Raw genomic sequence first — 13,805 nt, forward strand, 5'->3', positions numbered from 1 at the left:
AAACACGTGCCTCTCTGGTTGCAAGCTAGGATCGTTTAGTGTTAGCGGCAAATACAAAGCGAGGGACACACTTATTCCATCGTCCAAAGAGGTATCCAAAGGGTAGGAAAAAAATATATGCATATTAGTTCGTTTCCATTTTTTGTTTACTTTTAATATGGCTGGTGCGTCACGAATTTCGTCACGGCCGCTTCGCCGATTGTCTCACGCTCTCGTCTGGCGTTGTGTGAAGGAGCCGGTGGGGGTGGAAGGGGGGGAGGGGAGGGGGGGGGGGGGGGGGTGCCGTGTATAAAGGGGGCAGCAGCAACGAATCGTTTTCAGCCGCCGCCTTAGCATTTCGAACCGCCGCGGAGGTGCACGTCTAGTATAAACAGTCCTGTATGTGGTGTGCGTGCAATGGAGACGTATACCGCGTGACGCCCAACCAGCAGAAACGGATCGAAAAACAAAACGGCCACGTTCGAAGAGCGTGCGGCCGTTCGCGCACGTGCGCGCGCTACGGTCCTCTTCCTCCTCTCCCTCTTCATTGGCGAAAGATTTAACCGCACCGTCACGCCTCGACGCGCACAGGTGTCGGCGCCTTGGACGTGAACCTTGCAGCTTTCGCTTTAACCTTTCTGTGTTGTTGTTTTTATTGTTTTGTTCTCTACCGTAGACGAGAAAGAGTTTGGAAGTGTTGGCGGAGGTTGAAGGGGGGGGGGGGGGGGGGGGGGTTGAGGCTGTTATCGTGTCTCCGCATGGTTGCTGCGGCCGCTCGAGCGCACTTGTGTTCGTGCGCGTCGCGTGCTGTACGTTGTTTCCGTACGTACCGTTCGGCGCCCTTATTTCTTCTTTATTTTTGGCGTCTGAGCGCACGCTCGTAAAGTGCAAGAGTATGGAGTACGAAACGGGAAGCACTTGCCGATGCAGATTCAACTTGCGCAGAAAGATGGCTGAGATTTCATCTCGAACAATCTCAAACAATTTCCCACGCGTTGTAAACTGACTGTGCGTACATGCATGAGAGATTTTTGCGCGCTTGCCTGGGCGTCGTAAGGTGATTCCTACGCTTGTTACAGTGACAAGAAGGGCAATGAATATAGTGGGTGGGTTTCTTATAGAGAAAATGGTGCCCGGCGGTACATACTCTGGTACTGAGCGTAATGCGGTTGGCGCTTAAAAACGAGACACAGGTGGTGCATGGTATGGTACGGTATGGTATAGTACGGTATGGTATGGTATGGTATGGTATGGTATGGTATGGTATGGTATGGTATGGTATGGTATGGTATGGTATGGTATGGTATGGTATGGTATGGTATGGTTTGCGTTTCTTCGGGCGTGCGCATTATGCGTAATAAGTCTCCTTCGTGTTTGCGCTACTGTCGCTTTTCGCGCTCGTGAGCTAAACGTAGAAGCTGCGAGTCTTTCCTATCGGTGCAGTCAGGCCCTAGCATTGATTCTCTGAATGTTTTTCTTAGCGCACGCGCTTGCCACAGCCCCGTTTTGATGGGTCGGCGGCGTTGAAGGCCCATTGTGCGCTGGCTTTGACTGCGCCGTCTGCTCCCGCGTCTGCCGGAGGTTTGTTGTTGTCTCAGAAAGGTCGAAGGCCTCTGAACTTTCCGAAGAGGGCACGGCCGCTCCAGGAACGGCCAGGACTCCGCTTCGTTTGAGGCTGACTGGAAAAGAAAATGTCGAACCGCGTGTTCTGGACCGTACAGGACGCGCCACTGGTGAAGAAAACGTTGTTTACAAGCAGTCACCGCCCAACTTTCGTCTTCTGTGTAGCTGCCAATGTAGAGTTATAGAGCAGCGTTGTCGTATACCGTTACCGCTTCGATAAGCTGATATCAACGCATGGCCTAAACAAATAATAAAAGATGATAAAATGGATCAGCTTACCGCTACCACATTGTTACTACCGTTGGTTAGCCTGAGCATGCGTGCATGCAGAGAGTTTTAGCATAGTGTTACCACAAACTCTTACCTGCTGTAGCGCCGGCCGTTAGCAGCCAACGGTAGCCGGTAAAGGTTTCAGGTAACGCTGCGTTAAATCTGTTTACAGTGACGCGCCAAAGGGACGGCCCCCACCGATGATACAATGGGTCCAAGCTTTCTCCTGTCCTGGTACTCGGCTTCTTCGGGGAGAAATGCTTGGAGTCTTAGACCCCATCTTGAGTAAACTAAAAGCCCCTTGAGCTATGCTGCTCTTTGGTCATAGATGGCCTTGTGCCATTAAAAATCATTATCACCAAAGAGACGGCCCTGGCGTTCACTTTTAAAGTTTTGAACTAGGATCTCCTTTTGGGATTTCCTGACAATGAAGCCATTCTCCTTAATTCAAGCTATGGAGGAATTTGAATTCTTATTGGCTACAGGGCTGGGAACACTGCGCGCCACGTGTAACGCATTTACAAAAACCAGTCGACTGGAGTTTGTCAACGCAAGCGCCAGTATCGATAACCTTAACGAGGAAAGCACTAGTTAGCATGGTCTAAACGTAACTATATGCGTACAGAGCAGAACTAAACAGCTTCCTGAAATCGTTGCCATTCAAAGAAAAGGGCATAGATTTTTCGTCCTCCTAGTCCCTGGTGATGACGTTGCAGAAGAGTTCTAGCATAACTCTTGCGCTGTGATATGCCTACAGTACTTATGTGTAACCTGTACCACGGAGCAGCCGGGCATCTTCTACGCATGCGCAGTGGCCAGGTAGGGGGACACACATCTACTACTGCGCTTGCGCTGCAGGTACTCACTTGCTCAGTTGTACTTCTACCACAGTATGTATCCGCTATTCTAAACCGCTCTAATAATGCGTCCAGCACACCCTCGATCCGTAGCATGTAATTAAGTGTGCCCACCGCAAATCGCGCGTGGGTCATGGGCCACATGACAACAAATGGTACGTTGTCGAGAGTATCTGGAGAGAGGATATCTATGTGGAGAAAGCTCTCAGTGAACTAGAGGTCGGAACGGGAGTTTAGGGTCACGTTTCACTACAACAGAAAAAAAGTGTCTCCTGCACGACTGAAAAAATAAAATAAAATGTCAGTCTAAGGATCTTAGCTGCGGAATTTTTTATGAAAAAAAGGGTTTGGCCTGAATAATGAATCTCCGGCATGCTACCCTGCACTGGGGAAGTGGGAGAGAGGGAAATAAAGAGAGGTACGATGGAGTATGATGGGGACAGAATACGAGGGGACAAGTTCGTCACCACTGCGTCGGATCAAAGGTGCGAGTTGAGATCTACGCTGCTTAACAAGTGATGTAACACCTTTCCGAGCCACTGCCACTCTACAGCCGTTTCTATATCATATGCGCCAGTTTGGATGGCCCAGTAGGTAGATAATTGAGATCGTCTCCAGTGATAAGCTAATCTATATTAAAAAAAGATATGCAGCATGCCTTTATTGTTGGCAGCCGCTGCGCTTAGGTAAATGTTATTGCAATCCCTCCTTCGATCGATTCTGAGAACCGGTATTGAACGAGGTAGTCATTTCAGACACAATCCTCCTTTTCCATACGGATAACCCTTACTGAAGAGGACTATGCCTGAATGCAACGAAACGAATTGTTATCGGCGTATCTTTCACGGTAAGCGAGGCTGCTTCGAGCAACAAATTTATCACGAACTGAAACATGGGCTACATTTCCCTTATCGGCGCATGGTATACACCGCTGAGGCGGAAATTAATTGCAATTACTCTCTCTTGTGATAAAGGGCATCCCTTATCGAAAAGGAATTTTTTTTTCACGTAGAAGCGCAATGAAGCGCTATGTCATCGGTATCTTTCTCTTTTTTTTGCGATAATCGAGGCTGCTTGAAGCGGCAAAGTTATCGGCCAGCCGTTTCTTCGTAGCCGCATGACTGCGACCAGATGAAACGTTAATTGCAGTTACTGCCTCGTTCGATAAAGGAGGCTGCTATCGCAAAGGAATCTCATATCTGACATCAGAAAACAATGAGACGCTGTGTTATCGGTATCTCGTTTACGTGCGCTATGTAGTACGCCCAACTCCCGAAGGTTGTTTCCGTCACGAGATCAGCTGGCATGGATCGTGGGAGCGGCTCCACACTCTGACGCGTTGCCAGTTGACGCAAAGGCGGAAAAGATGGCTCCGTTCGGAGGAATCCCTGGCCCACTTTTCTTACAGCCAATAGCTGAGAAAAAAGTAGAGTGCAAGGATGGTATGTGAAGCTGAGATAGCAAAACGTTCAATTGGGCGAGTTGGTAGATATTCATGGTGTAAACCGCGCGAACTACAAGGGACAAGAAAAGAAGGGACACAGGACGAGCGCTGACTCGCAACTAAAAGGTTTGTTCACTGAAACCTTCTTATATGAAGAAACAAACAATCAAAGGGAAGAAACAACACAAAAAATTAAAAACCATGAAACGCAACATTCGTCAGGTGCGATAGGGAGATGAATTTTCTCGGGAGCACCTGACGAATGTGGCGTTTCATGGTTTTTAATTTTTTGTGTTGTTTCTTCCCTTTGATTGTTTCTTCATATAAGAAGGTTTCAGTGAATAAACCTTTTAGTTGCTAGTCAGCGCTCGTCCTGTGTCCCTTCTTTTCTTGTCCCTTGTAGTTCGCGCTGTTTACATCATGAAGCTGAGACAGTTGGTCAATATTTAGCGTAGCTAGGAATCTGAACTCGTCTTTTTACCGCGGGAACTCGATCTACACGTTCCGAGCATTCTTAGAAACTTCGAATTGTTGTCCTGTGCGGCCCATTTCCCTAATTTAAATTTTATTAAACGTCCCGGCTCCCGCCTTTTTGTGAGCTCACCGCAGGCGGTGGGAGGAGTCGACCAACTTTGCACCCAGTCCCGTGGCGGCTTGCCGCTCTGACATCGGCGGAGTGATACGTAGCGATCGGCGAAAGCAAAGAGTACAACCGTATTTTTATTTCCGTCGGCCTAATTTGCTGCTATGTAGTCTCTGACTCGATCTATATTTATTCACTGAAACATAAAAAACAAAATAAAAGCGAAAGCGAAGCCGCCACGCGACTGGCTGAAAGGCACTCCGCGCGTTAGTTGACTCCTCCTGCCGTCTGCGGCGAGTTCAATTAAAGGCGCGAGCGGGGACGTTTAATTCTATTTAAATTTGGGAAGTCGACCGCACAGGACAATAATTCGAAGTTTCTAAGAATGCTCGGAACGTGTAGATCGAGTTCCCGCGGTAAAAAGACGAATTCAGATTCCACTTTAGTGCATCTTTATATGGACATAAAAAAAAGGAAGAATGTACAGATCGTGAATTAAACTGCAGTAAAACAAACCTGATGTTATTCGCAAATTCACTACCGTCTCACGTCGGGAGGGTAGTTTCCATCTGTTTAAGCAATATTTGTTCTGCCGATAGTGAATTGCCCTCTAAACGCCACAAAGTTTTATTCCTATAGCCACGTGATTGGCGCAGTTTTTGACGGGAGTGAAAGTGCGAAATGTCGATATGCTGAGATTGCGCAATGCATTGCTCCGTCAAACCGAACTGAATAAAGCCGATGACGATGGGGTCGTGCGCGGATTTCCAATTCAGAGCTTCAATTACAGCCTGCCTTCGGGATCTATTAATCATTGCTGAAGAAACAGGCGTTCGGAGGGATAGAATGTTGTCGACATAATTGGTTGGCCATACACGTCAGATCACTCAGGCTTTGAGAAACGAGTACCCTCAAATTTACAAGCTTGCCAACGGTGGAAACTTCGGGCCATCCTCCACGGCTGAGCAAGTGAAGTAATTAATGTTGGATATTCAGGTGTCTAATAACCGGATCAGCAGTTACCGATCGCACGGAAAGCCCGATAAGAATCCGGTCTATGATATATTCATACAAGGGAAGTACGCCAATTTACAGCTAACACTAAATTCTCCTCATGTGACAAACCCTGCATGCAGGAAACCTTCAAGATATATAATGATCACTTTTGCTGCTGAACTAATTTCTTGTCGCTGTTTTTTTTTAAATATATATAGCCTTGTCTGATTTTGGTGCCGGCTATGCCGATAGTACCACTATTGCACAGCATTTTATCCTTCCTCATTTCTTATTCTTTGCTTTCTTGCTTTTTTTCTGTATTTGCCACACGTGGTGACTGAATTCGGGTGACTGGATTCACAACATTGCAATTTGTTTCTCCCCAAATGCATTGCCTACAATTCATAGTCATAATCATCATCAGCAGCAGCGTAACTAAATTAAGCGCGTTAAATAATAATCCTTGAATGGTCCATCTATAGTTCTTCCCGAAAGGTAGGCTTGAAAGGAGGAAGAATCGCCACGGAGAGAACGAGATCCTTCGGTGGAACGCCAGCCATGAACATTTGGCCGCTGGCTCTAAGGCGGTGTGACGTCACCAAAGGAAACGCAAAGAGGAGCAAAGAAAAACAGGCCAGCCGCGCGTACACACGCGATATGATCCTACGCACGCGCGTTCGCGTAAAAGTAATCGCCGCACGATCTTCGGGCAGTGCTTCCCCGAATGCCGTGTGCCTCTTTCTTTTTACGTCGCGGAGGGCAGCGTGGGAAGCAGCTATAGGAAGTGGCGCGCGGCCGCACAGGTCGCGCTGGCAAGTTTCCCGCCAAATAGCTGCGTTGGCGCCAAAAAATGCCCGCGCTTTTTTTCTTTCTTCGCTTGTCCGCTTCGCGTCGCTCAGTTGCCGTTGAGCCCGCGACGTGCCTTGACCGGATATATTCGGGTGGCTGAAGGTCTCGGAGGGAGCCGCTCTGTGAGACCGAAATACGAACGGCGACAAAAATAAGCCACGAAGAAATGCAAGGGAAACAAAAAAAAAAGTAAAAGAAGAAGAAAATTACGGAGATCAGGCGGTGAGACGGAGAGAAGTTTGGCCGTTTCGTCACTTAGGTGTACCAATTACCGAGGGCGGAAAAAGTAATTTATCTCCACCTCTAGGCGTTCTTTGTTAGGGCAAAAACGTACGTAGGTGAGCGAAACCCCTTGTGTGGGCTCGATGCTGTCAACAGGTGGTGTCTGATAGCGCGATAGCAGTACAGGGCATGAGGCCACAAAACAAATGAACTTATGCGACTCGTAGAGTCTGTCACACAGCTAACAAAACAAAAAAAGCTGACCTTATAGGCCTAAAGGCTATAACAGCAAGGGAAGCCGTAATTGGTGCAATTCCAGTCTTTAATTTCGGAACTTTGTGCTGTACATTATCATGAAGTAACAAATTAACCTATTAATAAAATGGTTTTTGATTCTGATAACGGAAGGCTCTATATAATTTCGTCTTCTTAGGTTTATTTAACACACATTGAATGTCCAGTACATACGAACGTCGTTGCATTTCGTCCACATTGAAATTGAGGGGTATAGAAGACAGGCATCTCACCCGCGACCTTCTTACACAGCCAATGAAGCACGATCAAGTCTGGCCCGAACTAGCAACTCTGCGACGAGTTATAGGCGGTGTGAGATTGAGTTTACCGTCACTAACGCTATTTAAAAATAAGTTCGCCACGCTGAAAAATAAATTTATTCCTTTTTCGTTTTACAGCAGTACAAACTCACCAGGTGGTCCTAAGCATTCCTGGCTAGACGTGAGCAGGAACACGAAGATAATGCCGGACAGAGCATGCGCGCGATTAATGTGTAGGCGCACACGTAGAAAGTAAACCGTCCAATAAATTGCATGTCTAATTTCAAAGAAGCGCTGTTGGGATCATAGGCTACAGCAAACGACCGCAGGAAACAATTTTAGAGAAAAAAAAAATGCCTTTCCTGGCTAATACGGGCCGTTAATGACTAACTCAATTCTCACAAGAACGTGCATCAAACAGAACACGGGAGATGGCGCTCACTGCCAACTATTCTTTTTTAAATTTACTTTTACTTGTTATATACTTCGGGGTGTTCCTTCAATTAATGATTAGTTGCAAGTGTGCTCCATGTTGTATCTCCGCGCTACCATGCCCGTTGCGTTAATCATACAAAATTACGCTTTTTGGATTCGCTACATTGAAATCACATAATGCTCCCGAATGCAGACATTGTTATCTGTCTGACTTAACGGAACATTGACAACCATTTCAAATCGGCCAGCATGGATTGAGTACCGCCTTCTGCTGACAAAGAGGCTGCATTAACTGAAAACTGAGTTCTTATTAGCTAGACAAGACCGAATATAGAGTATAGGTGACTCCGTTACTGGCCGCTTTTACAAGCAGACGAAACGATAAGGTCAAGACCTGAATTTTTTACGCGGATCTCTGAGGCTAGGCAACTTTGCCATTCATACCCCAACTGCGATCACGGAGTCGTTTTCGTCACCGACGTCACGAGACCGAATTGAGTGACGAAAAAAAACAACCTCAATTTTAAATCTCATTATCTGAATACTAAAGACGCGTCTTTTGTTGCCGCACAAAAATCAACCTAGAGAGGAAGAAGCCCAGAATCGATTTTTATTAAGAAAAAAAGAGTTGAACGAAGTCGTCCTCGGCGTATCTAGGCATCCTCTTTAGTTTTCCTCTCAACCACAGCAGTCAATGCACTGCACAGGGCCTCGCTTCCTCGCCGCTATATACAGTCACCACCCGGAGACAGCGTTGTTTGTGGGCGCCTATCTTGAGCGCACTGCAGAATCGGTGTATTGTTTCTCGCCAAATCTCAGCGCCCTTTCAAGAGGCCACGCGCTGGCAAACGAGCGATAGTAAAAACCGGCCTCATAGGGCAGAGGTCGTCTCGCAGTTTCTTTTGCCGAGGTACGCTGTATGCGCACTGTTCATGTTAGGAAGGCAGTTTGCTTAAAACGCGCTGCGATTACAAACTCTCTTTTATTTTTTCCGCTGTGGAAGCCCCGGCCGCGGAGGCCGCGCTTCGATGGAGGCGAAACGCTAAAGACGCCCATGTAGTGTGCTTTGTCAGTTCCAGTTAAAGAATGCAGAACTGTAAAGAATCCGTACCTCTGTACTGCTGCGTGCCTCATAGCCCATGTGCCACACTACGACGTCAAACACCAGAAATCAAGTTGATTGGTTGGTTTATGGGCCTTAACGTCCCAAAGCGACTAAGGCTATGAGGGACGCCGTAGTGGAGGGCTCCGGAAATTTCGACCACCTGGGTATCTTTAACGTGCACTGACATCGCACAGTACACGGGCCTCTAGAATTTCTCCTCCAAAGAAATTCCAGCCGCCGCGGCCGGGATCGAACCCGCGTCTTTTGGGTCAGCAGCCGAGCACCGTAACCACTGAGCCACCGCGGCGGCGAAATCAAGTTGAATTTAATGTGATTTTTTGCAAAGAACACGAGAGGGTTGCTTTGCAATTTTTTTGTGCGTGTCGCCAGTCTTTGAATGCGACCGCCACTGGCGGGTGTCGAACCCATGACTTCGCTCTCAGCCTTTGGAGAAGATGTTTTCCCACTGTGTCACATTTTTATATTTCCTTGAATGAGGACACAATGATGGCAGTTTCGAGTTCACTGCTTTCTTCTGCCTTTGGAAGACGACTCTGCAGAGACACCCCGTCTCTAAATTACTTAATTTACTGAATTATTGGTTTTTCCTTGGTTTCAGTTCATTTAATTCATTTATGCGTGTATGGAGAACGAATGAATGGAGGCAAGACTTCATTCACAATGCTCGAGTGGAGAGCAGTTGGCAGCCGCAAGAACACGATACTGATGCCAGTAATTACGCGTCCTATAAGCGGCAGTGGGCTTCTTCGATGCAGTGTCCACAAACCAAAGCCCGCTAAGGCCGTCTCATTTCGTTTATATATTTTCGACAGACTCCGGTGATAGGTACAAGTACCGTTGGCGGTGGTGTTGTTGTTATTGGTGGCAGAGAATCAAGCGACAGTTGTTATCGCCAAGAAACGATAACACCGCTCTCGCGAATCCTTGAAAATCTTATAAACTACGCCTCAGTAATGGAAAGGAAAGGTAACACATATCAGATGCAAAGCTGTGTATGTGGCGTTATCAAAGCTATCCCATAAATAGCAAGCTTATAACCAAGCCCATTTCTAGCGGTTTCCAAACACAGCCTCATGAAATCCAGGATAAGAGCAGTGGTCACTGAAAAACTAATTCGTATGCAATCTGGGATTCCGTCGATTAAGTTTCAAATCCACGAACGGAACCAAAGGTAGTTTTTCTTTATTAAGTATACGCAATGGCCGCCTCCAAGTTTCTTGGCCTTCACAGAGAGGGCTATATGAGCGCCAGGGGACGGAACAGAGTTCTCCCGCGCTTCCAAGCAAACTGGACAGGCCTAGAGAATCCGGCACCTCGCATTAGCTCCATCTCTGGTGGTTCACGTGACCGCGTTAACAGAGCTAGAAACGTAGTCGTTAAAACTCGCATCCGAACAGACGGAAGGCATTGGTCGACGCTGCAGATACAATGCCTTACGCTTCATATCTACGGCGTAATAGTCGATGTCCTTCCTTATCTTACAAAAGCAAGAACGAAAAAGACGCAAGAAAAGATAGAGATGATTAGCGGAAGTTATTTCTATTGCCCTGTGGTCTCTCCTGAATCACCTAACACGCCCATATTTGCGCTCCTCTTCTAGTCCTTGTGGGCTGACTGTTGGTTGTCACCAAGGTGCAAGGAGAATTTGGACAGCGGTCAGCTGCCCTCTATCACTTGCCCAGTACTTTGTATACAGTCAATATGTGCACAAAATAAAGTTCGTACTTTTCTTAACTCTGCATTCTTCTTCTTTAGGAAAGTTTCATAAAGATTGCCAGAGGATGCATAGTAGAATAACTGAAAGGTATATGACAAAGCCATGCCACCGTGACGGCACGGACAGCATTTCATACATTGCAATTGGAAAAGAAGTAGTACTTTTTGTATATCTTCAGACAAAAGGAAAATCTGAACGCTGAAAAACTATACCAGTGACTAAAATATGCCGGCGAAGCGGTAAAAGCAAACAAACATTCTTTTTTTTTTCCCATCCAGGCCTGCGCAGAGACGTCTGGACAAAAGTGACTCAGTCCTGTGGTCCATAGGATTTGTGCTTGCTGAGCAGTCTAATCCTCAGCGCAAATCTCCTCGTCGAAGAATCAAAGCGACGGGAAAACAATCTACTTGAGCGGTGTGTTCGACAGCATAATGCCTGCTGTTGACATTCCGTCGTATCAAGAGCGAAAACATTTCTTCTTTATTAAATGCTATCGCAACAAAAAGAGTGCCGAATAAAAAGACAAATTATGCAAATATATACTCAGCGGAAGAACTAAAAATCAACGCCCGCCGTATTGGTGCGTCAATACTATATACTTGCAAGACTATGTGGCAAAAAAACGAAAACTCCCGCACGTGGGTATACACGGACAAAGGTTGTGTGTTCTATTCACTGTACCAGGCTTTTTTTTTTTTCGCTTTGAGTGTGTTTTCTTATAGAGCTAAAATTTGAGCCGGGGCCATGACCCTTTATTTTGCAATCCACGTAGGTCACATCCCTCCTGCAATCGATGCACAGTTTTTGTATAGTTCGCTTAAGTTACATAAACTACTAGTATACGTCAGTAGTGGGACCAAACGTACAAAAGTAATGATAGAAGTAACATTTATCTCCTAAATTTGCATACCATAAATGTGTAGAGTATATCAAGGTCATAACGAGTACACTCTGCCACTGAACAGTTTTCGTAAAACACAAAAGTTTGTTGGAATAGATTTGGGACACTTAAGTAAGCAAAAAATGAAGCATTATTTAAAGAGAATGACGCGGCCACAATTCCTTGACCAAATGCTGCCGAACGGCTATGCCATCGAAAACGTGGAAGCCAAGCTGAATTAGTTCTAAAGTGGAGGCGGCTAGCTGGGCAGAAATACAGGCTGGAAACACACACACAAGTGTTAGATTGACCTTTACTAGCCCCTGCGGCCTCGTGCTTTACAATACAAAAGTTATTTGCATAGAAGCTAGTAAGAACTATGAAACGTCATTTTACTATTTTGTTTTGGTCAGCGACCCTCGAATTCCCGCCATGCGTTACCAGAATAGTTTCTACCAGAACGCTACTGCCCCGAACAGCTCGAGGTGAAGATTCAGGACTGATCATTCCTCATTTCATTAAAATGTAGCGGAAGGGACGAGCTTGAGCCGCCAGTTTTCGCAAATGAGCAGCTCACATGCGCTCGCGAGGCAACCACACGTTTGAAACCCTCCGCCTCGCTTTCACAGCTTTCACACCACTGCCGCAAGCTATGAGACTGTAAACCACGGCGGGCCGGTGTAATGTAACAGTCATTTTTCTTCCATTCTATTCGATTCTCATAGTACGGAGGGAATTAACATCCCGATGATACAGATCGTACAGCGTCTCTTGAGAAAATAACGAAGAGCGAAAAAGAATAAAACGAGTAAATGAATTCCCGGTAGCATATTTACTTTATTACGGTTTAGTTACCGATCCAAAGCGAGAGAATCTGCCAACCACTTCACCGGAGCTTTTTTTTCCACTCACCGGATGCATGGACATCGACACCGAGGAAAGCAATCACGCAGCAGACGACGCAGGCCCAAAATAACGGTCCACCGGCGGGAGCGTGGGTCGTCTGCATCCGGCGCCCCAGCCAGCGCATCTCGGGCAGCGGCAGCAGCAGACGACACTCCCACGAGCGGCACGGGTCACTCACAACTAGGGCCGCCACCAACAACCACACTTCCAGCGGCGAACGCCCACCGGCCTCCCTCGAACAGGTGGCGGACGCAACATCTCGCTACAACGGCGTTCCCCAGTCGCCGAGATATCGAATCGGGCCGCCGAGCTTCGAAATCGTCGTCGCCGCTGTCGCCGCGGCGACCACCATAAAAGCAAACGGGCGCGCGCTCGCTCTAAGGTCGCTTAGCGCCGTTTGTCCGCCGGCGACTGCTCGTTCATTTTTGCGCGTGGGTTCGTCCGCTAAATCGGGCATCAGCTGGCGAGGGCACCGGCGCCCTCTTTCCCGCCTCACCTCCACACCTTCTCCTCTCTCTCTCGCTCCCTTCTCTCGGCCCAGCTGTTTCCTCCTCCTCCTCGTTTACGGCAGCGTTTACACCGCCCCCTCCCTTCCACCCCTCGTGTGTAGTTGTCCCTTGGTACGTCCACTTGTTATGCAAGTCCTCTCGGTACGTCTATCTCTCAATTTACCCTCCTTTCTCTCACGCTGTCGAGTCAGCCTCTGCTGCTTTCGCTTCCCGCATCACGTACGCACATTACTCGCTGCCTTCGCTCACTCGTCTGTTGTCCCATCTGCCTCTGTTACGAACACACTACGTGTTTACCCCTCCAACCTAACCCGCCCTCCTTTTTTTACTTTTGTTGTCTTTCTCTACAGTTCTACGAAACCCAGCGCTGTTTATGCAGCTACGGGTAGTTCAGGTCTCGGTTCTTTCACAAATTTGTGTTTCAATTCGCGATCTTTTTGTTAGCTCTATATGCCGATTTCCACTCTACACTAACATTCGCCCACTTCATTCAGCTACTCCCTCGCCGCACTTCCGGACAGAGTTTGCTCTTTCGTAGCTGTGCTATCATCCGCATCCCGAAGTCGGCCGTTTCCGCTCTCCTGTTGCAGACCTGTTGACTGCGCCACTTCACCTGCCCCCCCCCCCCCCCCCCCCCTCCGCTTATATTGTCCCCCCCCCCCCCTTTTATTGTGTATTGTTTGAATGACCACCCACTAAAGTCGTGGGAGTCGTAGTATCCCAGTGTTGCCGGTAATAGTTGCTGCACTATCTTTGACCTTCCCTCTTCCCGCCCTCCACCTCACCTACCCTATTTAATGCGGCAGAGGACCTTTGTAATGAATGAATGACAGAATGTATGAATGAATGAATGAA

General features: G+C 47.4%; 1 protein-coding gene across 2 annotated transcripts in view; it reads right to left on the reverse strand.

Annotated features, from left to right (window-relative positions):
* Positions 1-12,841, reverse strand: part of LOC149335099 (cell adhesion molecule Dscam1-like) — a 45,413-nt gene extending 32,572 nt beyond the window's left edge. For both annotated transcript variants that reach the window (XM_089551783.1, XM_089551782.1), the window contains exon 1: positions 12,448-12,841. In XM_089551783.1, the coding sequence (XP_089407909.1) occupies positions 12,448-12,565 (118 nt within the window). In that variant the 5' untranslated portion in view covers positions 12,566-12,841. The remainder of the gene's footprint in view (positions 1-12,447) is intronic.
* Between the last annotated feature and the right edge of the window lie 964 nt (positions 12,842-13,805).

Source organism: Amblyomma mixtum, chromosome 7 (assembly GCF_055824585.1).
Source record: "Amblyomma mixtum isolate Tamu chromosome 7, ASM5582458v1, whole genome shotgun sequence".
Lineage (NCBI taxonomy): Eukaryota > Metazoa > Arthropoda > Arachnida > Ixodida > Ixodidae > Amblyomma > Amblyomma mixtum.